The 27,126-nt window shown below is 35.4% G+C and overlaps 1 protein-coding gene and 1 long non-coding RNA gene across 2 annotated transcripts in view; one reads left to right on the top strand and one right to left on the bottom strand.

Moving 5' to 3' along the window:
- The window catches only part of LOC145734218 (uncharacterized), a 34,137-nt gene that overhangs the window by 2,033 nt on the left and 4,978 nt on the right, over positions 1-27,126 (bottom strand). The window contains 11 exon segments of the mRNA XM_081987501.1: positions 4,665-4,724; positions 4,726-5,004; positions 7,173-7,304; positions 7,360-7,534; positions 7,593-7,826; positions 12,878-13,937; positions 16,235-17,150; positions 17,202-17,312; positions 17,365-17,751; positions 23,309-23,356; positions 23,567-23,734. Of these exon segments, the coding sequence (XP_081843627.1) occupies positions 4,665-4,724; positions 4,726-5,004; positions 7,173-7,304; positions 7,360-7,534; positions 7,593-7,826; positions 12,878-13,937; positions 16,235-17,150; positions 17,202-17,312; positions 17,365-17,751; positions 23,309-23,356; positions 23,567-23,734 (3,570 nt within the window).
- Positions 18,091-19,965, top strand: LOC145736646 (uncharacterized). Its single transcript, XR_014180078.1, has 3 exons — positions 18,091-18,365; positions 19,541-19,671; positions 19,724-19,965. It is a non-coding gene; the product is annotated as an uncharacterized LOC145736646 (long non-coding RNA).

Below are 27,126 nucleotides of genomic sequence, written 5' to 3'. Positions count from 1 at the left end.
TTAAAACTGTCATTTTCACACCACAAATGGGTTTTACAGGCGATTTTGTCCTTGACTGTCCTTTCAAACTGTGTTTCTAGCAGTTCAAATTTTGACACTGTTTTTCTCTCTGACTGTACTCAATTTGATAGTGTTTTTTTAGGTTAGTAGATAGGAAATTTAATGAGAATTCCAAAAATGAACTTAAATCAAACATTTTCTCACTTGAAGTGGGTTTTACCAGCGATTTTGTCCCTGACTGTCCTTCCGAACTGTGTTTCTTTTAGTTCAAAATTTGACACTGCTTTTCTCCCAGACTGTACCACATTTTATACGGTTTTTCGAAGTAACTGAATAGGAAATTTAACGAGGATTCCAAAAATGTGCTTAAAACTGTCATTTTCTCATTCCAAGTGGATTTTACAGGCGATTTTGTCTCTGACTGTCCTTTCAAACTGTGTTTCTGGCAGTTCAAACTTTGACACTGTTTTTCTAACTGACTATACTCGATTTTTTAGTGTTTTCTTAGGTTAGTAGATAGGAAATTTAATGAGGATTCCAAAAATGTGCTTAAAACTGCCATTTTCTCATTCCAAGTGGCTTTTACAGGCGATTTTGTCTCTGACTGTCCTTTCAAACTGTGTTTCTGGCAGTTCAAACTTTGACACTGTTTTTCTAACTGACTACTCAATTTGGTAGTGTTTTTTTAGGTTAGTAGATAGGAAATTTAATGAGGATTCCAAAAATGTGCTTAAAACTGTCATTTTTACACCACAAATGGGTTTTACAGGCGATTTTGTCCTTGACTGTCCTTTCAAACTATGTTTCTGTTAGTTCAAACTTTGACACTGTTTTTCTCTCTGACTGTACTCAATTTGGTAGTGTTTTTTTAGGTTAGTGGTTAGGAAATTTAATGAGGATTCCAAAAATGTGCTTAAAACTGTCATTTTCACACTACAAGTGGGTTTTACAGGCGATTTTGTCCTTTACTGTCCTTTCAAACTGTGTTTCTGGTAGTTCAAACTTTGACACTGTTTTTCTATCTGACTATACTCGATTTTTTAGTGTTTTCTTAGGTTAGTAGATAGGAAATTTAATGAGGATTCCAAAAATGTGCTTAAAACTGTCATTTTCTCATTCCAAGTGGGTTTTACAGGCGATTTTGTCTCTGACTGTCCTTTCAAACTGTGTTTCTGGCAGTTCAAACTTTGACACTGTTTTTCTAACTGACTATACTCGATTTTTTAGTGTTTTTTTAGGTTAGTAGATAGGAAATTTAACGAGGATTCCAAAAATGTGCTTAAAACTGTCATTTTCTCATTCCAAATGGGTTTTACAGGCGATTTTGTCCTTGACTGTCCTTTCAAACTGTGTTTCTGTTAGTTCAAACTTTGACACTGTTTTTCTAACTGGCTATACTCGATTTTTTAGTGTTTTTTTTAGGTTAGTAGATAGGAAATTTAATGAGGGTTTCAAAAATGTGCTTAAAACTGTCATTTTCTCATTCCAAATGGGTTTTACAGGCGATTTTGTCCTTGACTGTCCTTTCAAACTGTGTTTCTGTTAGTTCAAACTTTGACACTGTTTTTCTCTCTGACTGTACTCAATTTGGTAGTGTTTTTTTAGGTTAGTGGTTAGGAAATTTAATGAGGATTCCAAAAATGTGCTTAAAACTGTCACTTTCTCACTTCAAGTGAGTTTAACAGACGATTTTGTCGCTGACTGTGTTTTCAAACTTTGGCAGCACTTTTCTCCCTGACTGTACCGAATTTAGTGATATTTTTTTAGGCTATTGGATAGGAAATTTAATAAGGATTCCAAAAATGTGCTTAAAACTGTCATTTTCACACTACAAGTGGGTTTTACAGGCGATTTTGTCCTTTACTGTCCTTTCAAACTGTGTTTCTGGTAGTTCAAACTTTGACACTGTTTTTCTAACTGACTATACTCAATTTGGTAGTGTTTTTTTAGGTTAGTAGATAGGAAATTTAATGAGGATTCCAAAAATGTGCTTAAAACTGTCATTTTCTCATTCCAAGTGGATTTTACAGGCGATTTTGTCTCTGACTGTCCTTTCAAACTGTGTTTCTGGCAGTTCAAACTTTGACACTGTTTTTCTAACTGACTATACTCAATTTGGTAGTGTTTTTTTAGGTTAGTAGATAGGAAATTTAATGAGGATTCCAAAAATGTGCTTAAAACTGTCATTTTCTCATTCCAAGTGGGTTTTACAGGCGATTTTGTCTCTGACTGTCCTTTCAAACTGTGTTTCTGGCAGTTCAAACTTTGACACTGTTTTTCTAACTGACTATACTCGATTTTTTAGTGTTTTTTTAGGTTAGTAGATAGGAAATTTAATGAGGGTTCCAAAAATGTGCTTAAAACTGTCATTTTCTCATTCCAAGTGGGTTTTACAGGCGATTTTGTCTCTGACTGTCCTTTAAAACTGTGTTTCTGGCAGTTCAAACTTTGACACTGTTTTTCTAACTGACTATACTCAATTTGGTAGTGTTTTTTTAGGTTAGTAGATAGGAAATTTAATGAGGATTCCAAAAATGTGCTTAAAACTGTCATTTTCTCATTCCAAGTGGGTTTTACAGGCGATTTTGTCTCTGACTGTCCTTTCAAACTGTGTTTCTGGCAGTTCAAACTTTGACACTGTTTTTCTAACTGACTATACTCGATTTTTTAGTGTTTTTTTAGGTTAGTAGATAGGAAATTTAATGAGGATTCCAAAAATGTGCTTAAAACTGTCATTTTTACACCACAAATGGGTTTTACAGGCGATTTTGTCCTTGACTGTCCTTTCAAACTATGTTTCTGTTAGTTCAAACTTTGACACTGTTTTTCTCTCTGACTGTACTCAATTTGGTAGTGTTTTTTTAGGTTAGTGGTTAGGAAATTTAATGAGGATTCCAAAAATGTGCTTAAAACTGTCATTTTCTCACTTCAAGTGAGTTTAACAGACGATTTTGTCGCTGACTGTGTTTTCAAACTTTGGCAGCACTTTTCTCCCTGACTGTACCGAATTTAGTGATATTTTTTTAGGCTATTGGATAGGAAATTTAATAAGGATTCCAAAAATGTGCTTAAAACTGTCATTTTCACACTACAAGTGGGTTTTACAGGCGATTTTGTCCTTTACTGTCCTTTCAAACTGTGTTTCTGGTAGTTCAAACTTTGACACTGTTTTTCTAACTGACTATACTCGATTTTTTAGTGTTTTTTTAGACTGTTGGATAGGAAATTTAATGAGGATTCCAAAAATGTGGATAAAACTGTCATTTTCTCACTCCAAGTGAGTTTAACAGACGATTTTGTCGCTGACTCTCTTTTCAAACTGTGTTTCTGCCAGTTCAAACTTTGACAGCGCTTTTCTCTCAAGTTTTCATTCGATTGGCAATCTGAAGCCAAGCCCTCTTCAAGGCAATATTATCCTTGTGTTGAGGGTGCTTAGAATCCCACAAAATCGGGTAACTTTGGACAAAATCAATTAGCGTAGTGTTAAAATCGTTTTCGTTCATCTCCACGGACATATTTGCTTTGCTGTTTCTGTTTTGTTTTCTGTCACTGTCATGAATGTCATGATTACGACGTTTACGCGCGGAAAATATCAAAATATGCAATCCGGTCCGGATAGACGGACAGAACGCTGATTGGCTGAACGATTTTCCGCTGTCCGCATTCCGCTGTCCGAATGTTCCGGATTCATGTGAACCAAGCTTAACTCAGGTGATTCTATTGCCAACCGAACTTACTGGACAATAACGTTACATAGATACGGAAATTTAAATTACCCGCCTTAAAATATGTTTGCAATAGTGCGCAATGTTGTCGTCTATTTTCTGCTACCGAGCTATTCCGATCACCGGTAATCTCACCCGATCGTTAAACGTCTCGAAGTGTCAAAGTTTGACGTAAATATCAGCGTTTTTGAAACTTGTTGTGACTTGTGATCCTATTTTACGTTCCTGTGGTCATTAAACGGTTTACTTGTGGACAAACAACATTCCAACAATCTGCCACGCAGCTGTCTGTTATGCCAGAACTGTCGAATACTGGCTCCAAATAACTTTATTCTATTAGATTTTTGTGTAAAACTTGCATCTATAGTTTGATCTAAAAATGTGTCTGCAGTACTAAAGCTAAGTATTACCATTTACTAGCACGAGTAAGCTTATTCAACCAATAAAAAACATTGAATTGTTAAGCCCCTATCTGAAAAACTACGGAAATAAACATTTCTCCATTTAAATTAAGCTTCCCTCACTCCCAATACCCCAGAAGTTTAATTAAAACAGTAAAAACCACTCAGACCTTTCTGTAAATGCAATTCCAAATGTAAACAAACACGGTTCTGACATTAGATCTCACATTTGAAAGTAAATAATATTATAACATTGACAACGCCGCCCATTTTCACCTTTATGAAGTGCAACTAAAGTTATTAGGTCTGTTCGCAGAAGCAATCCCTGACAGTTAGACCAGTCTTGATAACGACTTCTAAAATAATGATTGACCTCGAATTCAATAAAATTATATAGTTTTTATTGTTACTAAATAATGCTTTTAATATTGCTGCTATACCTTGAAAGTTCCCAATCTAATTGTTGACTTCGTATGAATAATTTTATGAAATTAATTTTTCTTACTCCAGTAAAGAGCTTGATAAACAGTCAACTTACCATTTTAATCTTTCTCTCCTCCATTTCGCGCTCTTTAATCTCCAACTCGAACCGTTTTTTTCAGCAATTCATCGTGCAAACTCTTCTCCTTCTCCGTCAAAACTCGGAATTTTTCTTCGTGCGCCCGATTTCTTTCCGTCTCCAACGCCAACATCTGCTGCGCATACTTAATGTCGCTCTTCAACTCTTCGTTCTCCAATCTGAGCGTCTTCACTTCTTTGCACCATTTATTCTTCTCCTCCTTGATCGTTTCCAAATCTTGTTTGAGCCGCGCCACCTCCAAGCCGTCTTGAGTGGGCAAAGATTTGTACTTTGTCGACTCTGAACTACTCGTAGGTTTCTAATCAAATATGTAATTAGATTAATCCAACACTTTTAACTGAAAAATGTGAAATTTAATTATTTTTCAAAAACATTAATTGTAATTGATTTTTCAATTAGTATTTGATACACTTTTTCAGTGGTTGAACTATTTTAAAGTAATTCAACTACTCTCTTGTTTGAGAACTGAAAGGAGCACTAAGAGGAAAAATTGTAGCTAGTTTAATTCTCTACCAAAACTTTAGAGAGACATTTTGTCCTTAAGATCATCAGAAAGGAGATATTTGCTTAGGAATGTCTAGTAAGCGTAAAATTACATTACGGAATTAAATTTTCAACGAAAAAGGAAAATGTCCACTTACAGAATTCGTGAGTATAGTTGAATTAATTAGTTCAATTACTTTACAGAAGTAATTGGTAATTCAGCTACTATTTAAAATTACTTGCAATTGATAATTGAATTATACAGGGTGGTCCAGTTTTAAATGTCAATAATTCACCAATCCATAGCCAATTAAAAAATAAGTTGACATTCATTATGTCATTTTCCTGAAAAGTGCTTCCTAAGGAAAATACAGTCCTTCAAATTTCTGTTTAAAAAATCGTTTTTTTTTTGTCATAACTGTCAGACTGTTGGAGCAATATTGATCAAATTTGGAACAAGCACTTTATTACACGTTATTACGGTCAAAGACCCAAAACTAACCCAACCCAACTTAAAAATTGTCTTGGAAACGGAAAATTCACTTAAGAAGTTTAAAAAATAATATTGTAGCCAGTTTTCATAGTTTCCAGACAAACTGAAAGACTTTAATACTGAAAATTGACTTGTAGACATAAAAACTAAGTACTTTTTCAAGAATTTGTTACTACAAATTCATACATTTAAACCTTAAAAATTGACTTGAACCCCAAAATGTGACTGAACTAATAAAAAGTGACATCAGAAGCTTAAAATTTGCATTTGAAGTAAGTTTTCATAATTTGAAGACAAATTTCAATATTTTAGTCTTGAAAATAGTCTTAGATGCAGGACATTGACATTAGATTCATGAAAATTGTCTTGAAAACGAACTTTTCGTGCTTTTTACTTTGCTTTTCATTTTCTTCGACTTCTGAAAACTGCTTTCAGCTTGGAAAATCGAGTTTCAAGACTATCTTCACCAAGTTATTGACATAGCAAACTTAAAAAACAATTTTTACATTCTTCATACACTTAAAATGGAATTCCAAGCTTTGTCACTATTAAATCGACTTCTAGACACCTCAGTGCTAAAAATTCGGGTATTTCTTAATAAACTAGACTGTTTTTAGTGTTTTAAGGCTGTTTTCAGTGCCTCAAATCGAGTTTCAAGACTATCTTTACAAAGTTTTTGACTTATCAGGCCTAAAAGCCAGTGTATCCACTGACCATAATCTTGAAAATGTTATTTCAAGCTTCTTCACTATTAAATTGACTTCTACACTCATAGGTGCAATAAATTGTAGCACCTCTAAGAAATTCCGACTGTTTTTAGTGCTTTTTAAGACTGAAAAATCGAGGTTAAGACTATTTCCAAAAGTCAAGTTTCTTCAGTAATAAAAGTAAAAAATGTTAGTACCAAATGCTACAATAATAGTCTTGAGAACTAACTTTTAGAAATAAAATAGTCCGAAAATTTAATTTACTTCTAGACTTGTTGTCCAGTCCAGAAAATTGAGTTATACACCAATTAAAGTCTTGAAAATATACTTTTGGACTCTCTTTAGTCCTAGTAAAGTCAGTTCTAGCATTAAAAGTAAACTTTTATATTATTTTTAGTAGTAAAAAATGAGTTCCATGCACAATACAATCTTTGTCTTGATTTCCGGACTTTTTTTAGTTCTTGAATGCCAGTTTCAGACACTCAACCAGGATGGCAGTCTGAGAAAGCGAATCATAAGACCATTCCTAGTAGTAAAAAAGTTTTTAGACTGTTCAGTACAAATTTGGACTTTCACAAGTCTTGGATGTTCAGTTTTAAACTATAAAACGATTTTTTAAATTGAAATTTGGAGGACTGTATCTTCCTTAGGAAACGTTTTTCAGAAAAATGACACAATGCAAGTCAACTTATTTTTTGATTGGCTATCAAATGGTGAATTATTGACACTTAAAACTTTAAACTTAATTTCGACAGCTCTGGTTACCATAAAGTTTCAACAAACCTTCAACTCTTCGCACTTGATCTCTAACATTCGGCGGCAGCGTTTTTCCTCCTCCAGGAGCTTCTCCAAAGCTTTCTGGAAATCAATGGACGCTTCCAGTTTCAATCTGAGTTGTTCCATCAATTTGGCGTCCTGAAAACCACTTCAATGCCTACTTGGTTTAGCTTATTAGGTATACGCAACTAACCTCGATCATAACTCTACGATTGTGCAGTCTCTCCTTGTCCAACTCGTTTTGTATCTCATTGGCTCTCAGCTCAAACTGATTGCACTGCTGCTCCAGCGCTAACCTTTGTTTTTCCAGGCGGTCGTTGTTGCGCATCAACTGTTTGTTTTGGTTTTTTTGTCTGGTCAAAGCCTTCCTACAAAATCAAATAAAACAGTAAACTATCCCACAAATCTTTGTGAATTTTGTTTTACCTGTAAACTTCAGTGTCCTGTCCTTCAGAGATGGAGCTCAAGCTCTGGTCGCTGACCGCGTTCAAAATGTTAGAGTCGATCTGGGCAGCGCACTCCAGCTCCCTCTTCACTTGACCGGTGATTTCTTCCATCGGAGCTGCGTTCGCTACTTCAACTTCGTAATTCCACAACGCCGCCTTTAGTTTTTGTATCGACGCGTGTAAATCGGCGTTCTTCTTCTGTTCTTGTCTGAGCCTGTACAATAAAATCAACCACTCAACCACCGCCCTCTATACTAGAAAGCCTAAAATGTCACTTTTAATGGCCGCGTTAGCGGTTTTCGTTTTATACACAAACGTATGCAGATGCAGCAAAAAATATGTTTTTTTTAATTGTTTCGTGTAGTTGATTGCAAGTTGTGAGTGAAAAATCAGAAAAAGGTTTATTCCTGATCCAGATATGTATTAGATAGAGCTTTTTATAAACAATCAAGTCCAGCCTAAACAAATTGGTTACAAAATTTGTCCTGGAAAGTACAACGCACAGCAAACTAGTTTAAACACTGTTCAATGCAAGAAAATCTGTAAATCCTTGAAACTAGGTAAGCAAAACTGTTAAATGGTTCTTATGTTATTACCAAGAACATTCATTCAAAATTATTTTTGTTGCTCTTACAATGAAGGATGCTTTAAAATGTAACTCACATACCTGTGCATGTAACAAGTACCTAATAAGTTTACTGTACTAGAAAGCACTTGTACGTACCATTGAGTATAGTGTTGGAGTAAAATCATCCCACTTCAAAGTGTTCAACCACTATTGAGTTAGATCCGGTTTTTGTACACTGAATTGCTGTTACAATGTGGCTTGAAAAACTTATGAACGGCAGCAAACAAAAACAACTTACGCAAATAACCTCAAGTTTTGATTTTAAATCGTAAACATTCATTTAATCCTCAAAAAACTCAATTTCCACAATAGAAACAAACGCAAACTGTCACCACTATTTCCGCCATATTGGAATTTTTGACAAGCACCTTCCAGGCTTTCTAGTATAGTAGGCGGTGACTCAACTACTGAAAATGGGTTGAAGAATACCCAACAAGTTATGGACGCCTTTTTGGAAAAGTGCACCGAAAGTTTGTCCAAATGACGGTTTTGCCTGGCCTACTAAACTGACCGCGGCCGTATTGGATTTCAATCTGTCAAAGTGACTTTTTACTAAATTTCACTTGAAGAAAACGAATTTAAGTCGGTTTTGCTCTAACTGCCGCCATTTTGTCCTGACCTTGTAGTTAATGCATTTTTGGCAGTTTTCAGGGCGTGGCACCCTAAAAAAATGACATTTCGACAAATGACACCTCACGTCACATTTCCACCATTAATCTAAATTTATAAAGGCAGAAAAAATCAATTTTTAAAATTAAAAATTTTCCAAAAAAAATTCCTGTGGTCTTCTCTTAGAAAAATGTCAAAAATCTAGTTTTTCAATTTTTCACGTCAAACGGTGAGTTTTACAAAAAAAAAATTATTTTTAACAAAAGTTGCGTTTTACCGAGTTGCGTACAAGATAAAAATTGCACAACCCTAACTCAAACCGTTTTGGAGATATTTAAGAAAATGTTTGAAAAAAGTGAATCAACTTTGACGCCCTATAGCGGTCAAACGGTGAAACTTAGCCAGGTCCTGTCAACGTCACGTGATAGCCCCATTCATTAACTATCTTTGATCATCTGACATGTTTACGCAGAATGTTTGAAATAAGCGAGTTATGGACGCTTTTTTGGAAAAGTGCACCGAAATTTTGTCCAAATGACGGTTTAAACTGACCGCGGCCATATTGGATTTCAAGCTGTCAAAGTGACTTTTTTTACTAAATTTGACCTGAGGAAAACGAATTTAAAGTCGGTTTTGCTCTAACTGCCGCCATTTTGTCACTGACCTGGTAAATAGGGCATTTTTGACAGTTTTCAGGGTGTGGCACCCTAAAAAAAATGATATTTCGACAAATGACACCTCACGTCACATTTCCACCATTAATCTAAATTTATAAAGGCAGAAAAAATCAATTTTTAAAATTAAAAATTTTCCAAAAAGAATTCCTGTGATCTTCTCTTCAAAAAATGTCAAAAATCTAGTTTTTCAATTTTTTACGTCAAACGGTGAGTTTTACAAAAAAAAATTATTTTTAACAAAAGTTGCGTTTTACCGAGTTGCATACAAGATAAAAATTGCACAACCCTAACTCAAACCGTTTTGGAGATATTTAAGAAAATGTTTGAAAAAAGTGAATCAACTTTGACGCCCTATAGCGGTCAAACGGTGAAACTTAGCCAGGTCCTGTCAACGTCACGTGATAGCCCCATTCATTAACTATCTTTGATCATCTGACATGTTTACTCAGAATGTTTGAAATAAGCGAGTTATGGACGCTTTTTTGGAAAAGTGCACCGAAATTTTGTCCAAATGACGGTTTAAACTGACCGCGGCCATATTGGATTTCAAGCTGTCAAAGTGACTTTTTTACTAAATTTGACCTGAGGAAAACGAATTTAAAGTCGGTTTTGCTCTACTTGCCGCCATTTTGTCACTGACCTGGTAAATAGGGCATTTTTGACAGTTTTCAGGGTGTGGTACCCTAAAAAAAATGATATTTCGACAAATGACACCTCACGTCACATTTCCACCATTAATCTAAATTTATGAAGGCAGAAAAAATCAATTTTTAAAATTAAAAATTTTCCAAAAAAAATTCCTGTGGTTCTTCTCTTCGAAAAATGTCAAAAATCTAGTTTTTCAATTTTTTATGTCAAACGGTGAGTTTTACAAAAAAAAATTATTTTTAACAAAAGTTGCGTTTTACCGAGTTGCATACAAGATAAAAATTGCACAACCCTAACTCAAACCGTTTTGGAGATATTTAAAAAAATGTTTGAAAAAAGTGAATCAACTTTGACGCCCTATAGCGGTCAAACGGTGAAACTTAGCCAGGTCCTGTCAACGTCACGTGATAGCCCCATTCATTAACTATCTTTGATCATCTGACATGTTTACGCAGAATGTTTGAAATAAGCGAGTTATGGACGCTTTTTTGGAAAAGTGCACCGAAATTTTGTCCAAATGACGGTTTAAACTGACCGCGGCCATATTGGATTTCAAGCTGTCAAAGTGACTTTTTTTACTAAATTTGACCTGAGGAAAACGAATTTAAAGTCGGTTTTGCTCTACTTGCCGCCATTTTGTCACTGACCTGGTAAATAGGGCATTTTTGACAGTTTTCAGGGTGTGGCACCCTAAAAAAATGACATTTCGACAAATGACACCTCACGTCACATTTCCACCATTAATCTATATTTATGAAGGCAGAAAAAATCAATTTTTAAAATTAAAAATTTTCCAAAAAAAATTCCTGTGGTCTTCTCTTAGAAAAATGTCAAAAATCTAGTTTTTCAATTTTTTACGTCAAACGGTGAGTTTTACAAAAAAAAATTATTTTTAACAAAAGTTGCGTTTTACCGAATTGCATACAAGATAAAAATTGCACAACCCTAACTCAAACCGTTTTGGAGATATTTAAGAAAATGTTTGAAAAAAGTGAATCAGCTTTGACGCCCTATAGCGGTCAAACGGTGAAACTTAGCCAGGTCCTGTCAACGTCACGTGATAGCCCCATTCATTAACTATCTTTGATCATCTGACATGTTTACTCAGAATGTTTGAAATAAGCGAGTTATGGACGCCTTTTTGGAAAAGTGCACCGAAAGTTTGTCCAAATGACGGTTTTGCCTGGCCTACTAAACTGACCGCGGCCATATTGGATTTCAAGCTGTCAAAGTGACTTTTTTTACTAAATTTGACCTGAGGAAAACGAATTTAAAGTCGGTTTTGTTCTACGTGCCGCCATTTTGTCCTGACCTTGTAGTTAATGCATTTTTGACAGTTTTCAGGGCGTGGCACCCTAAAAAAATGACATTTCGACAAATGACACCTCACGTCACATTTCCATCATTAATCTAAATTTATAAAGGCAGAAAAAATCAATTTTTAAAATTAAAAATTTTCCAAAAAAAAATCCTGTGGTCTTCTCTTCGAAAAATGTCAAAAATCTAGTTTTTCAATTTTTTACGTCAAACGGTGAGTTTTACAAAAAAAAATTATTTTTAACAAAAGTTGCGTTTTACCGAGTTGCATACAAGATAAAGATTGCACAACCCTAACTCAAACCGTTTTGGAGATATTTAAAAAAATGTTTGAAAAAAGTGAATCAACTTTGACGCCCTATAGCGGTCAAACGGTGAAACTTAGCCAGGTCCTGTCAACGTCACGTGATAGCCCCATTCATTAACTATCTTTGATCATCTGACATGTTTACGCAGAATGTTTGAAATAAGCGAGTTATGGACGCTTTTTTGGAAAAGTGCACCGAAATTTTGTCCAAATGACGGTTTAAACTGACCGCGGCCATATTGGATTTCAAGCTGTCAAAGTGACTTTTTTTACTAAATTTGACCTGAGGAAAACGAATTTAAAGTCGGTTTTGCTCTACTTGCCGCCATTTTGTCACTGACCTGGTAAATAGGGCATTTTTGACAGTTTTCAGGGTGTGGCACCCTAAAAAAAATGATATTTCGACAAATGACACCTCACGTCACATTTCCACCATTAATCTAAATTTATGAAGGCAGAAAAAATCAATTTTTAAAATTAAAAATTTTCCAAAAAAAATTCCTGTGGTCTTCTCTTAGAAAAATATCAAAAATCTAGTTTTTCAATTTTTTACGTCAAACGGTGAGTTTTACAAAAAAAAATTATTTTTAACAAAAGTTGCGTTTTACCGAGATTTTGTCCAAATGACGGTTTTGCCTGGCCTACTAAACTGACCGCGGCCATATTGGATTTCAAGGTGTCAAAGTGACTTTTTTTACTAAATTTCACTTGAAGAAAACGAATTTAAGTCGGTTTTGCTCTAACTGCCGCCATTTTGTCACTGACCTGGTAAACAGGGCATTTTTGACAGTTTTCAGGGTGTGGCACCCTAAAAAAACTTGGTATTTTTTTCGTTTTCTGTCTTTGTCTCACGCATGCAATAATGTACGTTTCTCTGTCAGTTACACGGTTTCCTATGGTCGGTTTTGGACACCTGTATATTATATTAGACTGTCATATTAATGACAGTCACTACGTGACTAATTTAATTAACTGTTACTTTAAATCTTCACCAGATCACTGGAAGCACATAGACAAAAAATAAAGTAATAGCAAAAAATAGATTGGCTTTTTAGGTAAACTAATAATGGGTTTCTCACCTTTTGCTCAAATCAAAGATATTCCCTGTTTCACTGATTTTGTGGTTGACCACCTCCAATTTGGCATGGACGGTATTATGGTCTTCAGTCATTTGAGCGATCATTCTGTCTTTCTCCCGTATCAATTCCTGCAGATGATTCACTTCTTTGGTCAGTTTTGCCTCTTGCCGTTCGATCTCCGGGTTTTCGTACTGCTTTAGCTTTTCGGTTACTTCCCCTAGCTCGTTTTGATAGTATTTCAAGTCCTCATTCAAAATGTCAATTTCGCACGCGCTGTCCTTTACTTGGGTGTCCTTATCTGTCACTCGCTTATGTAATTCTGTTATTGTACTTTTCAACGTTGCAATTTGATCTTTAAAGTCATTATTCATCTGTTGCGTATAATTATTTCTTGTAATCAGCTCCGTTTGATAATCATTAACTTTCTGGGCGAAACGTTTTTCTAGCTCTGACATTTCACTTTTCAGCTGTTCAAGTTGGCTCTGGGCTCCGGACCAGTTTGAGATGGCTTGCTCCAATTCTTCTTGCAACGTCCTTTGAGTACACTGTAAATTTTGGATCATGATGTTTTTCTCGTCCAATGCCCGATTTAAAATATCATAACTGTCCCGCTTCTGAGACACCAACTGTTCTTCCAAGTCGCGTTTCTCTCTAGCCAGGTTCAAGTGCATTTCATCCTTTCTCACTGAATCGTCCTTCAAAGCTTGCACCTCCTTCTCGAGTCGATCAATTGTCAGTTTCTTTTCAGCGAGTTCTACTCCCAACTTTTGCTCCTTCTCTACTGAGTCTTCCTTTTCTTTTTCAAAAGTTTCAGTGGCCGTTACCAGCGCTGCCTCCGTCTCGTCTAAACGGCTTTGAAGCCGACCTATTTGCTCCTCCAAGTCGTGAAGCACACGCAATTTCGCCTCCAATTCAGCGATAGTTTTGTTTTTGTTTTCCAATTCGAGTTTGAGCGTTTCAAGCTCATTGGTCAGGCTTTCAATGATGTTGGATTCGGACGTTTCGAATCTGACTCGTTTTCCTGCTGATTTGTGAGACAGTTCGGTGGAATTTGGTTTACCTGAAACATAAATCACTTAAAACTGCTACTGAAGCATTATTTGTGAATTTTCTTTGTAGAACCCATGTGGAAGAGTTTAAAGTTTCTAGCAGTATCTCAAAAAATAAATTGAATTAGGCAGCTACAAAAAGTTTACCAATGCTAATGCGAGAAACCTAACCTTTTTGCTATTTAAGCTAGAGCGTTCGTCTCAACGTCATTTTATGCTAAAATTGCCTGGAAAACACCCTAGTGCCGTCGGTTTGACGATATCTCCAAAACTGACAAAGTTAACCACGTTTTTGCAAAAAACTCGAACTGTGTGAGAGGTACGTGAAATCTGACTAAAGATTTGGGATCAGCGACCCCAAATTAGTCGAAAACGAGTGGTCACTCAAGGGGTCCAAGTCAAAAAATAGCAAAATTACAATTAGTGCGACGTTGCCAAGCGAGAAACCTAACCTTTTTGCTATTTAAGCTAGAGCGTTCGTCTCAATGTCATTTTATGCTAAAATTGCCTGGAAAACATCCTAGTGCAGTCGGTTTGACGATATCTCCAAAACTGACAGAGTTAACCACGTTTTTGCAAAAAACTTGAGCTGTGTGAGAGATGCGTGAAATCTGACTGCGGATTTGGGATCAGCGACCCCAAATTAGTCGAAAACGAGTGGTCACTCAAGGGGTCCAAGTAAAAAAATAACAAAATTACAATTAGTGCGGCGTTGCCAAGTGAGAAATCTAACTTTTTTGCTATTTAAGCTAGAGGGTTCGTCTCAACGTCATTTTATGCTAAAATTTCCTGGAAAACACGCTAGTGCAGTCGGTTTGACGATATCTCCAAAACTGACAGAGTTAACCACTTTTTTGCAAAAAACTCGATCTGTGTGAGAGGTACGTGAAATCTGACTGCGAATTTGGGATCAGCGACCCCAAATTAGACAAAAACGAGTGGTCACTCAAGGGGTTCAAGTCAAAAAATAACAAAATTACAATTAGTGCGACGTTGCCAAGCGAGAAACCTAACCTTTTTGCTATTTAAGCTAGAGCGTTCGTCTCAATGTCATTTTATGCTAAAATTTCCTGGAAAACTTGCTAGTGCAGTCAGTTTGACGATATCTCCAAAACTGACAGAGTTAACCACGTTTTTGCAAAAAACTCGAGCTGTATGAGAGGTACGTGAAATCTGACTAAAGATTTGGGATCAGCGACCCCAAATTAGTCGAAAACGAGTGGTCACTCAAGGGGTCCAAGTTAAAAAATAGCAAAATTACAATTAGTGCGACGTTGCCAAGCGAGAAACCTAACTTTTTTGCTATTTAAGCTAGAGCGTGCGTCTCAACGTCATTTTATGCTAAAATTGCCTGGAAAACACCCTAGTGCAGTCGGTTTGACAATGTCTCCAAAACTGACAGAGTTAACCACGTTTTTGCAAAAAACTCGAACTGTGTGAGAGGTACGTGAAATCTGACTGCGGATTTGGGATCAGCGACCTCAAATTAGTCGAAAACGAGTGGTCACTCAAGGGGTTCAAGTTAAAAAATAACAAAGTTACTGTTTGTGCGACGTTGCCAAGCGAGAAACCTAACTTTTTTGCTATTTAAGCTAGAACGTTCGTCTCAATGTCATTTTATGCTAAAATTGCCTGGAAAACACCCTAGTGCAGTCGGTTTGACGATATCTCCAAAACTGACAGAGTTAACCATGTTTTTGCAAAAAACTCGAGCTGTGTGAGAGGTACGTGAAATCTGACTGAAGATTTGGATTCAGCGACCCCAAATTAGTCGAAAACGAGTGGTCACTCAAGTGGCCCAAGTTAAAAAATAAGAAAATTACAGTTTGTGCGACGTTGCCAAGCGAGAAACCTAACTTTTTTGCTATTTAAGCTAGAACGTTCGTCTCAATGTCATTTTATGCTAAAATTGCCTGGAAAACACGCTAGTGCAGTCGGTTTGACGATATCTCCAAAACTGACAGAGTTAACCACGTCTTTGCAAAAAATTCGGGCTGTGTGAGAGGTGCGTGAAATCTGACTGAAGATTTGGATTCAGCGACCCCAAATTAGTCGAAAACGAGTGGTCACTCAAAGGGTCCAAGTTAAAAAATAGCAAAATTACAATTAGTGCGACGTTGCCAAGCGAGAAACCTAACTTTTTTGCTATTTAAGCTAGAGGGTTCGTCTCAACGTCATTTTATGCTAAAATTGCCTGGAAAACACGCTAGTGCAGTCGACAGGGTAAAGCATCAAAACATGTTAGTGGATATTCTCTACAACTCAACATAATTATTATTTCTCTCTTATTTGAATTAAAAGTACTTACCTAAAGGTGTGCCTGTCGTATAATTTAAATTGTTTCCCGTTCTCTGTATGGATGAGATCTCAGGCAAAGAAGAACAATCCAGAGACTCAGTGACGTCATTCTTCCTGAATATAATCGGTCTTTGTATAAAAGCCGACTCGCTGGCGCAGTGGCGGGCCCTATCAATCGCCGGCGAACTTAAATCCAAAATGGAAATCAGCTGTTCGATCGACCCGCCCGAGTTTTTCAAATCTGCCAACGTTTTCAGATCGTTTCTGTCCAAATTCAAAGACGTGTAGCTTAGCAATTGTCGTTCAGTTTCGGTCAATTTTGCTTTAAGTTTTTCTATGTCGCTGTTTTTGTCTTGTAGAATGTTCTCCATAAGACTAGGCAAAATCTGGCTTTCCGACGAGGGTTTTTCCTTCAAAATCTGATTCTCCATCCTTAACGCGTCCAACTGCTTTTGTAGCTCCACTATGATCTCGTCTTCCTTAGGGTTGGCCAATTCCTCCTCCAACTCCTTAACTCGCCCATCTAGTTGTTCAACGATTTGCTCGTGTTGCGCCAACGCCTTCTCCTTGCTGCGCAGTTTTTCTTGAAGATGCGAAATCTCGTTCTGTTGATCGTAGATCTTTGTCTCTAACGAGGAATTGGTTTGTCGTTCGATGTGCTCGGCCTTGATCCGTTGTTGATCCAGTCTGATTTGGAAATCGCTGATCAACACTACCTGTTCCTGAATCTGGCGTTTCATGACTTCTTTCTCGTTGCTGACTTCCTCCAGTTCGTTTTTAAGACCGGCCAGCTCCATTTCCAGGTCGTGAATGCGCTTGATTGCCGCCTCCTCAGCTCTGGAGTGTCTCAAGAGTTTTTCCTTCAACCTGGCTAATTGTTGTAAGGGTACTTCGCATTCGTCCATTGCTGCCGTTTGCGGCCTCACCTACGTCATATTGTTTAATTTACTTTTTAGGTGTTATGTTTAAAAACTTACCAAGTCTCTGACGGACATATCTTCAGAGGGCGAGCTACAGTTGGTTCCACTTGAGTGCAGCAGCTCAAGCGCTTTAGTTTTCTTATCCAGGTTGGCTTCAATCTCGAAAATCTTCAAAACACAATCCTTATTGACGGTACTTTTTTCTATGTCTTAAACTCACCTGAAGCTTCAGCTGTTTGAGTGCCCCCTCGCTGCCTGCCAACTCGGCGCCGATTCTCAGCTGCTGCACCTCTTCCTCCAGCTGCTCGCAATGCTGGCGTAGCTTTTGCACATCTGAAACATCCCCGAAAGAGGAGCGTGACGTGTATTCGTCGAAAGTTGCACGTTGCTCATTGACGATACATTCGAGTCGTTCCACTTGTCGTAGCTGGTCCTCCAGGTCCCGATCTTTGGCGTCGTTTACTTGCTCCAGCTGCCTGATAATATCTCGGAGGATCTTGATCTTTTCGACTGCCTCGTCCCGTTCTGATTCCAGCTCCTTGTATTTGTTCTGCTGATCTGTCAGGTGGTGGTTGAGGTCGGCGATTTGTTGCTCTAACCGATCCGCCTTAAAGGAGTATTTAAAATATATACAGGGTGGTCCAGTTTTAAATGTCAATAATTCACCAATCCATAGCCAATTAAAAAATAAGTTAGACATTTATTATGTCATTTTCCTGAAAAGTGCTTCCTAAGGAAAATACAGTCCTTCAAATTTCTGTTTAAAAAATCGTTTTTTTTTTGTCATAACTGTCAGACAGTTGGAGCAATATTGATCAAATTTGGAACAAGCACTTTATTACACGTTATTACGGTCAAAGACCCAAAACTAACCCAACCCAACTTAAAAATTGTCTTGAAAATGGAAAATTCACTAAAGAAATTTAAAAAATATTATTGTAGCCAGTTTTCATAGTTTTCAGACAAACTAAAAGACTTTAGTTTTGAAAATTGAATTAGAAAAGATAAAAATTTCAGAAGCTTAAAAATTGTGTTTGTAACCAGTTTTCATGTAAATCGAGAGACTTTAATACTGAAAATTGACTCGTAGACATAAAAACTACTTTTTCAAGAATTTGTTACTACAAATTCATACATTTAAACCTTAAAAATTGACTTGAACCCCAAAATGTGACTGAACTAATGAAAAGTGACATCAGAAGCTTAAAATTTGCATTTGAAGTAAGTTTTCATAATTTGAAGACAAATTTCAATATTTTAGTCTTGAAAATAGTCTTAGATGCAGGACATTAACATTAGATTCATGAAAATTGTCTTGAAAACGAATTTTTCGTGCTTTTTACTTTGCTTTTCATTTTCTTCGAATTCTGGACTATTTTTAGTGCTTCAAAACTGCTTTCAGCTTGGAAAATCGAGTTTCAAGACTATCTTCACCAAGTTATTGACATAGCAAACTTAAAAAACAATTTTTACATTCTTCAAAGACTTAAAATAGCATTCCAAGCTTTGTCACTATTAAATCGACTTTTAGACACCTCAGTGCTAAAAATTCGGGTATTTCTTAATAAACCAGACTGTTTTTAGTGTTTTAAGGCTGTTTTCAGTGCCTCAAATCGAGTTTCAAGACTATCTTTACAAAGTTTTTGACTTATCAGGCCTAAAAGCCAGTTTGTCCACTGACCATAATCTTGAAAATGTTATTTCAAGCTTCTTCACTATTAAATTGACTTCTACACTCATAGGTGCAATAAATTGTAGCATCTCTAAGAAATTCAGACTGTTTTTAGTGCTTTTTAAGACTGAAAAATCGAGTTTAAGACTATTTCCAAAATTGAGTTGTACACCAAGTTTTGAAAATATACTTTTGGACTCTTTTTAGTCCTAGTAAAGTCAGTTCTAGCATTAAAAGTCAACTTTTATATTATTTTTAGTAGTAAAAAATGAGTTTCATGCACAATACAATCTTTGTCTTGATTTCCGGACTTTTTTTAGTTCTTGAATGCCAGTTTCAGACACTCAACCAGGATGGCAGTCTGAGAAAGCGAATCATAAGACCATTCCTGGTAGTAAAAAAGTTTTTAGACTATTCAGTACAAATTTGGACTTTCAGAAGTCTTGGATGTTGATTTTTTAAATGGAAATTTGGAGGACTGTATCTTCCTTAGGAAACGTTTTTCAGAAAAATGACCCAATGCAAGTCAACTTATTTTTTGATTGGCTATCAAATGGTGAATTATTCACACTTAAAACTGAACCACCCTGTATAAATCTTATACAAACGTTGAACTTATCTAGTCCAGTGAATTAAAATGGTAGTTTATATACAGATTGTAATTTACCTTTAATTGATAAACATTGATTTGGCGAGTCAAAAAACACAAAGTTAACATTTTTAGTCTAAAACAGTCACCAGACAAATCTTAGTGAGTGCATGTGGAAGAAAGAAAACATACTGAATCCAGAAGCAGGAAGTGCTCTAAAAACCCATTTAAGTGGCGTGTAAACAACCAGCACAAGAATTAAAAGGGTGAATAAAATAAACATTTTTTTTTTAAATCTAATCCTTCCAAAACCGCTAGTTTTACCTACACTAATCAAGTGCCGTGACCAGTGCTCCAAGTGCACCTAAACAACAAATTTGACCAAAAACTGACGCACTTTTCATTTAGAAAAAATAACGCGCAGCCGACACAAAACGAACCCGATTTCAGTACTGTAACCCCAATCGAAACGACCCGACGAGACGGAAAAGGCCAAAAATAAACGGGATAAAAATAGGAACGCACCGATCCCAAATAACGGGAAAGGGCAACGTTGCACTTCTTTTTCGGTACTGTCGCGGCTAATTTTGAAAAATTTAAATGCTCTAAAACAGAAAATGATTGAAAAGTCTCTTATTACGTCATCAGGCTCACTTTAACATAAAAGTTGTGTAAATACCATCACCTGGTAAAATGCTATTAATATGGTAATGTCAAAAGGGCATTTTAATAACAAATAACCAACTGTTCAACAATAATTAATGCTTACCTATAGGTTGATTTAGTTATAACTAATCTTAATACTATTACAAGATTTTCAGTATGAATCATTATTAATTTTTATACATACAGCTAACAGATTTTTTTATAATGTGCGACCTCTTCAGTGGTAATCAACATGGCTACATTGCCGGAAGATCAGTACAAACAGCAATTTTTCAGTTTACAAGTCATATCCTTGAACACATAGAAAACCATAAACTAGGAATAGGTATATTTTTAGACTTATCTAAGGCTTATGATTGTGTAGATTGTTAAAGAAATTAGAACTCTATGGAGTTAGAAGTAAGGCCCTAAGATTGTTTGATTCTTCTCATAGGAAACAACAGGTTAAACTATTTAGGGACAGCAAGCCATACACATCAAATATAAAAGAAAATCAACATGGAATAGCCCAGGGCAGTATTCTGGGGCTTACTACTCTTTGTAATTTACATGAACGATCTGAATTCTATAGCAAAAGAAAATGAAAAAATCGTCAACTTTGCAGATGACACAAATTTACTTGTAGGTCAAGAGGAAATCAGCACTTTAATTCAGTCTGGAAAAGATCTGTTTATTAGGACCTCTGAGTGGTTTAAAAAAAATAAATTAGCTTTAAATATGGAAAAAACAAGTGTGATTATTTTTTCAACGAAACAAGGTACATTTGAGAAACCTAATGAAATACACCTTCTCACTGACAGGAGCCAATTACTAGCCAAGAACACAAAATTTTTGGGAGTGCAGATTGATGAATTTCTAGATTGGTCTGATCACATAAATGTTCTGCTAGGCAGGTTAAACTCAATTTGCTATGGAATTGGAATTGTCTCCGGGTATCTGAACCTGGCGGCCCTTAAAATATTGTACTTTGCCAACTTTGAATCGATTATGAAGTATACAATTATGTTTTGGGTTAGAAATACCTCAATACAGAATGTATTTGTAATTCAAAAAAGGGCAATTAGATTAATGTTCAAAATGAAATACAAAGATTCATGTAGATCCATCCTTAAAAAAAATAAAATAATGACAGTTTATGCAATTTATATATATGAGTGTCTCATCTTTCTTAAAAAGAACCAAAACCTATTTAACATCAAAGTCAATCATACATACAACACAAGACAAAAAGATGTAAAATGTCCAAAACATAGATTAACACTCATTGAGAAGAATGCAAAATATACAGGGTAATTCAAATTCGACCCTCACCATTGGGATCTCAGAAACCATAAGAGATATGAGAAAGTTTAAATTGGGGCAAAGTTGCGCAATTTAAAGCTCAACCAAATGCTGTTTTAAAAATTTTGATTTTCCGAGTACTTCCGAAGATATCCGAAAAAAACTGAAAATTTGATTTTTTGTTTTTATTTATTTCTAACCTTATTTGAAGAGATATCCCAAAACTAAAAGCATCTTTTCATTGCCACTTTTTCTTAGCTATTCGATGATGGATTCAAATTTGCCACACGACGTTTCGTTTTCTGTCAGTCATCATCAACCTTCTTTTTTCTTATGGGCGCCATATTAGATTTTTAGACCACCAAATAGTACGTTTTATTCTGATTTTAGTGATGTATAATAACTTATGATTTGCTTCATAAATAACAAAATAATTCAATAAAAACTATTTTTACTTTAGTTATTGGCTTTGAGTTAATGGGCCGTTTTAAAAAATGTCATTATTTGACAGTACTTGTCAAACACGATAATTCGGACGATCATTAGAGCGTCAATCATAGTCAAAAATGTATCTAGAAAAGAAATCCCCGCAGAAAATGTTATTATTATACAAGCATTGCTGAACTATTTCGGTTAATCAGAAAAAGAGATTTGTTAGCATTATCTCTAACTTAAAAGGCTTATTTATGTTTCCAAGAGAAAGATCATCATTTTAGGAACTTCATTTTTTGCCAAATTTCAATTTTTTATAATGTTAAGTGCAAGTTTATAGTTATTTATACAGCAAGTGACTTAAACCATTTTTTATTCACGAAAAGAACAACTAGGTCCACAAGCGTAGCGAGTGGCCTAAGCTCTTCGAGTGAATAAACCGGTTTAAGTCACCTGTACACCCGGTTTAAGTCACCTGTGACTAAGTATGTTCAGGCCAATTGCGTGTGACAAGTACTACCAAGTAATCTTCATAAAACGTCTCATTAACTCAAAGCTAACTAAGGTAAAATCTCTAAAAGCTCTAATGATCGTCCGAATTATCGTGTTTGACAAGTACTGTCAAATAATGACATTTTATAAAACGGCCCATTAACTCAAAGCCAATAACTAAAGTAAAAATAGTTTTTATTGAAGTATTTTGTTATTTATGAAGCAAATCATAAGTTATTATACATCACTAAAATCAGAATAAAACGTACTATTTGGTGAGCTAAAAATCCAATATGGCGCCCATAAGAAAAAAGAAAGTTGATGATGGCTGCCAAAAAACGAAACGTCGTGTGGCAAATTTGAATCCATCATCGAATAGCTGAGAAAAAGTGGCAATGAAAAGGTGCTTTTAGTAGTGGAATATCTCTTCAAATAAGATTAGAAATAAATAAAAACAAAAAATCAAATTTTCAGTTTTTTTCGGATATCTTCGGAAGTACTCGGAAAATCGAAATTTTTAAAACTACATTTGGTTGAGCTTTACATTGCGCAACTTTGCCCCAATTTAAACTTTCTCGTATCTCTTATAGTTTCCGAGATCCCAATGGTGAGGGTCGAATTTGAATTACCCTGTATGTGTATTCGCCTATTTAACAACCTACCAGACAGGCTGAAGACATTGACGGACAAAAGTTTCAAAAAAGAAGTAAAAAATTTACTAATTGAATTAGAACCCTACACTATAGAGGATTATTTTGTTAAATAAATATTGCTTATTCTCTGAAATCTGTATTTAGGGAAAAATCGCTGAAAATGTATATAAGTATCTTTAAGTACTACATAGTTCATAGTTTACCATGACGCTATTTCCTTTGTATTAGTTGATAATGTATATTGTACTCTATCCTAATCACAATTCGAAATAAAGACTGTTATTATTATTATTATTATTATTAATTACATATTAGTAGAAGTATCACATGACTTTATTGTTAAACAATACACCAAAAAAAGTAAACAAACTGATATTACCTTGTAAGCATCTACTGCAAGCTCGCTACGCCTAATCATGGCTGGATTCTGCCCATACAATTCCCATTAAGCATGCAAAATTGGGCAAAATTAGTGCTTAAATGTACACTAGACACCCGACGTTTCGCCACCATCAGGGTGCCAAACGTCGGGTGACGCAACAAAAGCAAATCGGTGCAAAAACCCCACTCGTTTCGTCTCGTGGACAAAAAGGCAAGTAAACAGAGCGAATCAAGCGTGCGCGTAGTGTCTCCTTACCTCTTTGGACATGATTTGACAGTTCACCCTGTCTTTGTCTCTGTCCTTGAGTTGATCGCGGAGAGAATCTATCGTTCTCTGCGCTTCGTCTCGTTCCTGTTCCCGTTCGGCGGCTTGTTCCTCCAGGAACTTTTGGGTTGTTTTGTACCTTTTATTCGCGGCCTCGATCTACGTGATTATGCGATGAAGAAGTAAATAGGCTCAAGCCCGACATTTTTTTTTTGGTAAAGTAAATAAAGCGACCAAAATAAGCAAAGGCAAATGAAAATTTACCTTTTCTTCCCACTCGACATTAAAACATTAACAACACCGACCACAATAACAACAATGCGAAGAATGAAATGATGAATGTGTTTAGGGGGCTTTAGATAAAAAAAATTGACCGTTAGAAAATGTGGTGCTGATAAGTTAATTTAGGTGTACACAAGACGAAGGTCAACAGACATTGTTAATCTGGTTTAGTTAAAATACTATTAAGAGACGAAGATATTAAAACTAATCGGTTCGTCACTGTTGCTCCTTATTGAGGAACCAAGTTTTTACAATGCAAGGAAATGGTTTAAAAAAAATGTGTAGCGGAGAATTTACCCGTTTTTAACTACAGGGTAATCCACAATTTGTCCTGCAAACTTAACCCACAAGAGCGATATTAAATAACAGGTAGTGGTTGCAAGAAAGTATAGTAAACGTCCAACATAACATAAAATCCTGAAAAAAACGTTTGTGCTGGTTTTACGTTGGATCACTGCAACCTTGATGATCATCACACCTAAATAACCCGAAGTTTTATGGAAACATTTTAAAAACAAGGTGTACCGTACTAAAATAGTACAAATTGATGAGTTTCATGAACAGTTATTACACTAATAATTGCTTACAAAATAATGGTGACAACTGTGATCATCTTTGTGGAAGCAAGTTGCATATGTTAAGTTATAAGCCCTAAAATTTTTTGAAGTGTTACCTGAAGACACATTGTATGAAAAAACTGAAACTGTTTTCTATTTTCTCTTCCGTTATTTATATCTCAATCCTTTCAAAAATTAGAGGATTCTTGAATCAGGCATAATCTACATTCAAAAGTCGACAAAAGTCTGTTCTTAGGACCAGTACGAGGGGTAGATCGCCGAGGTAATTTGGTGTACACATTCGAGGTAATTCAAGGTATTACAAGGCATTATGAGGTATTACGAGGCATTTTGAGAGTATTTTGAGGCATTGTCTGTATATTTCAAAATGTAGTGTTAGTGTATTAATATAACAAAACTGTGTATATTATTAATCTCTAAATGATGTTATTACTATGGGCAGAAAGGCCACTAGGGCCGATAGCCTTTTCTTTTGGAGAATAAAGATTGTATATATATATATATATATATAACAAAACTGACTGAAAATTGATCAGAACAGCATACGCACATGTATTATTATTAATATCTTTGTTACATGATATTGAGTTGAAATAATATTCATTACAAATTATTATAATAATTTACCACTTTTTCAACATGTAAATTACATTTTTAAGGTCACGTGACTGTTTTTGACAGGTGTCAACTGGCTTTTACAGTGAGGCAAGTTCAAAATTATATTATTAACGTCACGTAACGTGTATTTTACAATTTCAGCTTTTACAACTGTCTAAATTTAATTTACCAAATCATCAACATTTAAAGTACATTGTAAAGTCACGTGACTGTTTTTGACAAGTGTCAGTTGGCTTGAACAGTGTTGCAAGCTCTAAAATGGCATAATCAAAGTCACGTGATGTGTCTCTTGCAATTTTAGCTTTTACAACTGTCTAAAACAGTCTAAATGTAATTTACCAATTTTTTTAATTTTATACATTTTAAAAGTCACGTGACTAATTTTCACAGATGTCAACTGGCCTTTACAGTGTTGCAAGAACATGCAGAATTGCATTTTCACCGTCACGTAACGTGTATTTTGCAATTTCAGCTTTTACAACTGTCTAAATTTAATTTACCAAATCATCAACATTTAAAGTACATTGTAAAGTCACGTGACTGTTTTTGACAAGTGTCAGTTGGCTTGAACAGTGTTGCAAGCTCTAAAATGGCATAATCAAAGTCACGTGATGTGTCTCTTGCAATTTCAGCTTTTACAACTGTCTAAAATAGTCTAAATGTAATTTACCAATTTTTTTAATTTTATACATTTTAAAAGTCACGTGACTAATTTTGACAGATGTCAACTGGCCTCTACAGTGTTGCAAGAACATGCAGAATTGCATTTTCACCGTCACGTAACGTGTATTTTGCAATTTCAGCTTTTACAACTGTCTAAATTTAATTTACCAAATCATCAACATTTAAAGTACATTGTAAAGTCACGTGACTGTTTTTGACAAGTGTCAGTTGGCTTGAACAGTGTTGCAAGCTCTAAAATGGCATAATCAAAGTCACGTGATGTGTCTCTTGCAATTTCAGCTTTTACAACTGTCTAAATTTAATTTACCAAATGATCCACAGTTAAATTAGATTTTAAAGTCACCTTACTGTTTTTGACAGGTGTCAGTTGGCTTGGACAGTGTTGCAACCTCTAAAATGGCATAATCAAAGTCACGTGATGTGTATTTTGCAATTTCAGCTTTTACAACTGTCTAAAACAGTCTAAATGTAATTTACCAATTTTTTTAATTTTATACATTTTAAAAGTCACGTGACTAATTTTGACAGATGTCAACTGGCCTTTACAGTGTTGCAAGAACATTGCATTTTCACCGTCACGTAACGTGTATTTTACAATTTCAGCTTTTACAACTGTCTAAATTTAATTTACCAAATGATCCACAGTTAAATTACATTTTAAAGTCACCTTACTGTTTTTGACAGGTGTCAGTTGGCTTGGACAGTGTTGCAACCTCTAAAATGGCATAATCAAAGTCACGTGATGTGTCTCTTGCAATTTTAGCTTTTACAACTGTCTAAAACAGTCTAAATGTAATTTACCAAATTTTAAACCACATTTTGAAGGTCACGTGACTAATTTTGACAGATGTCAACTGGCCTTTACACTGTTGCAAGAACATGCAGAATTGCATTTTCACCGTCACGTAACGTGTATTTTGCAATTTCAGCTTTTACAACTGTCTAAATTTAATTTACCAAATGATCCACAGTTAAATTACATTTTAGAGTCACGTGATTGTTTTTGACAGGTGTCAGTTGGCTTGGACAGTGTTGCAACCTCTAAAATGGCATAATCAAAATCACGTGATGTGTATTTTGCAATTTCAGCTTTTACAACTGTCTAAATTTAATTTACCATTTTTTTAAGTTTAAACTGCGCTTTGAAGTTCACGTGACTGTTTTTGACAATGTCAACTGGCCTTTACAATGTTGCAAGCTCAAAAATTGAATTATCCAGTCACGTGACGTAGTTTTTACAATTTTACTACTGTCTAAATTTAAATTACCGATTTTTCAACTGTTTCTTTTAAATGATAAGTGTCCTTATTTGACAGGTGCTAACTTGGTGACTATGACAGTTAGAAGATTCGCGCAAACGTCAAAATATAATCCGTAATTTCAGGTAAC

This window comes from Ips typographus, linkage group LG1, assembly GCF_016097725.1.
Source record: "Ips typographus isolate SLU linkage group LG1, UJ_Ityp_2.0, whole genome shotgun sequence".
Taxonomy (NCBI): Eukaryota; Metazoa; Arthropoda; class Insecta; order Coleoptera; family Curculionidae; genus Ips; species Ips typographus.
The sequence above is the reverse complement of the archived record's forward strand: the minus strand, read 5'-3'. Positions and strand labels throughout refer to the sequence as shown.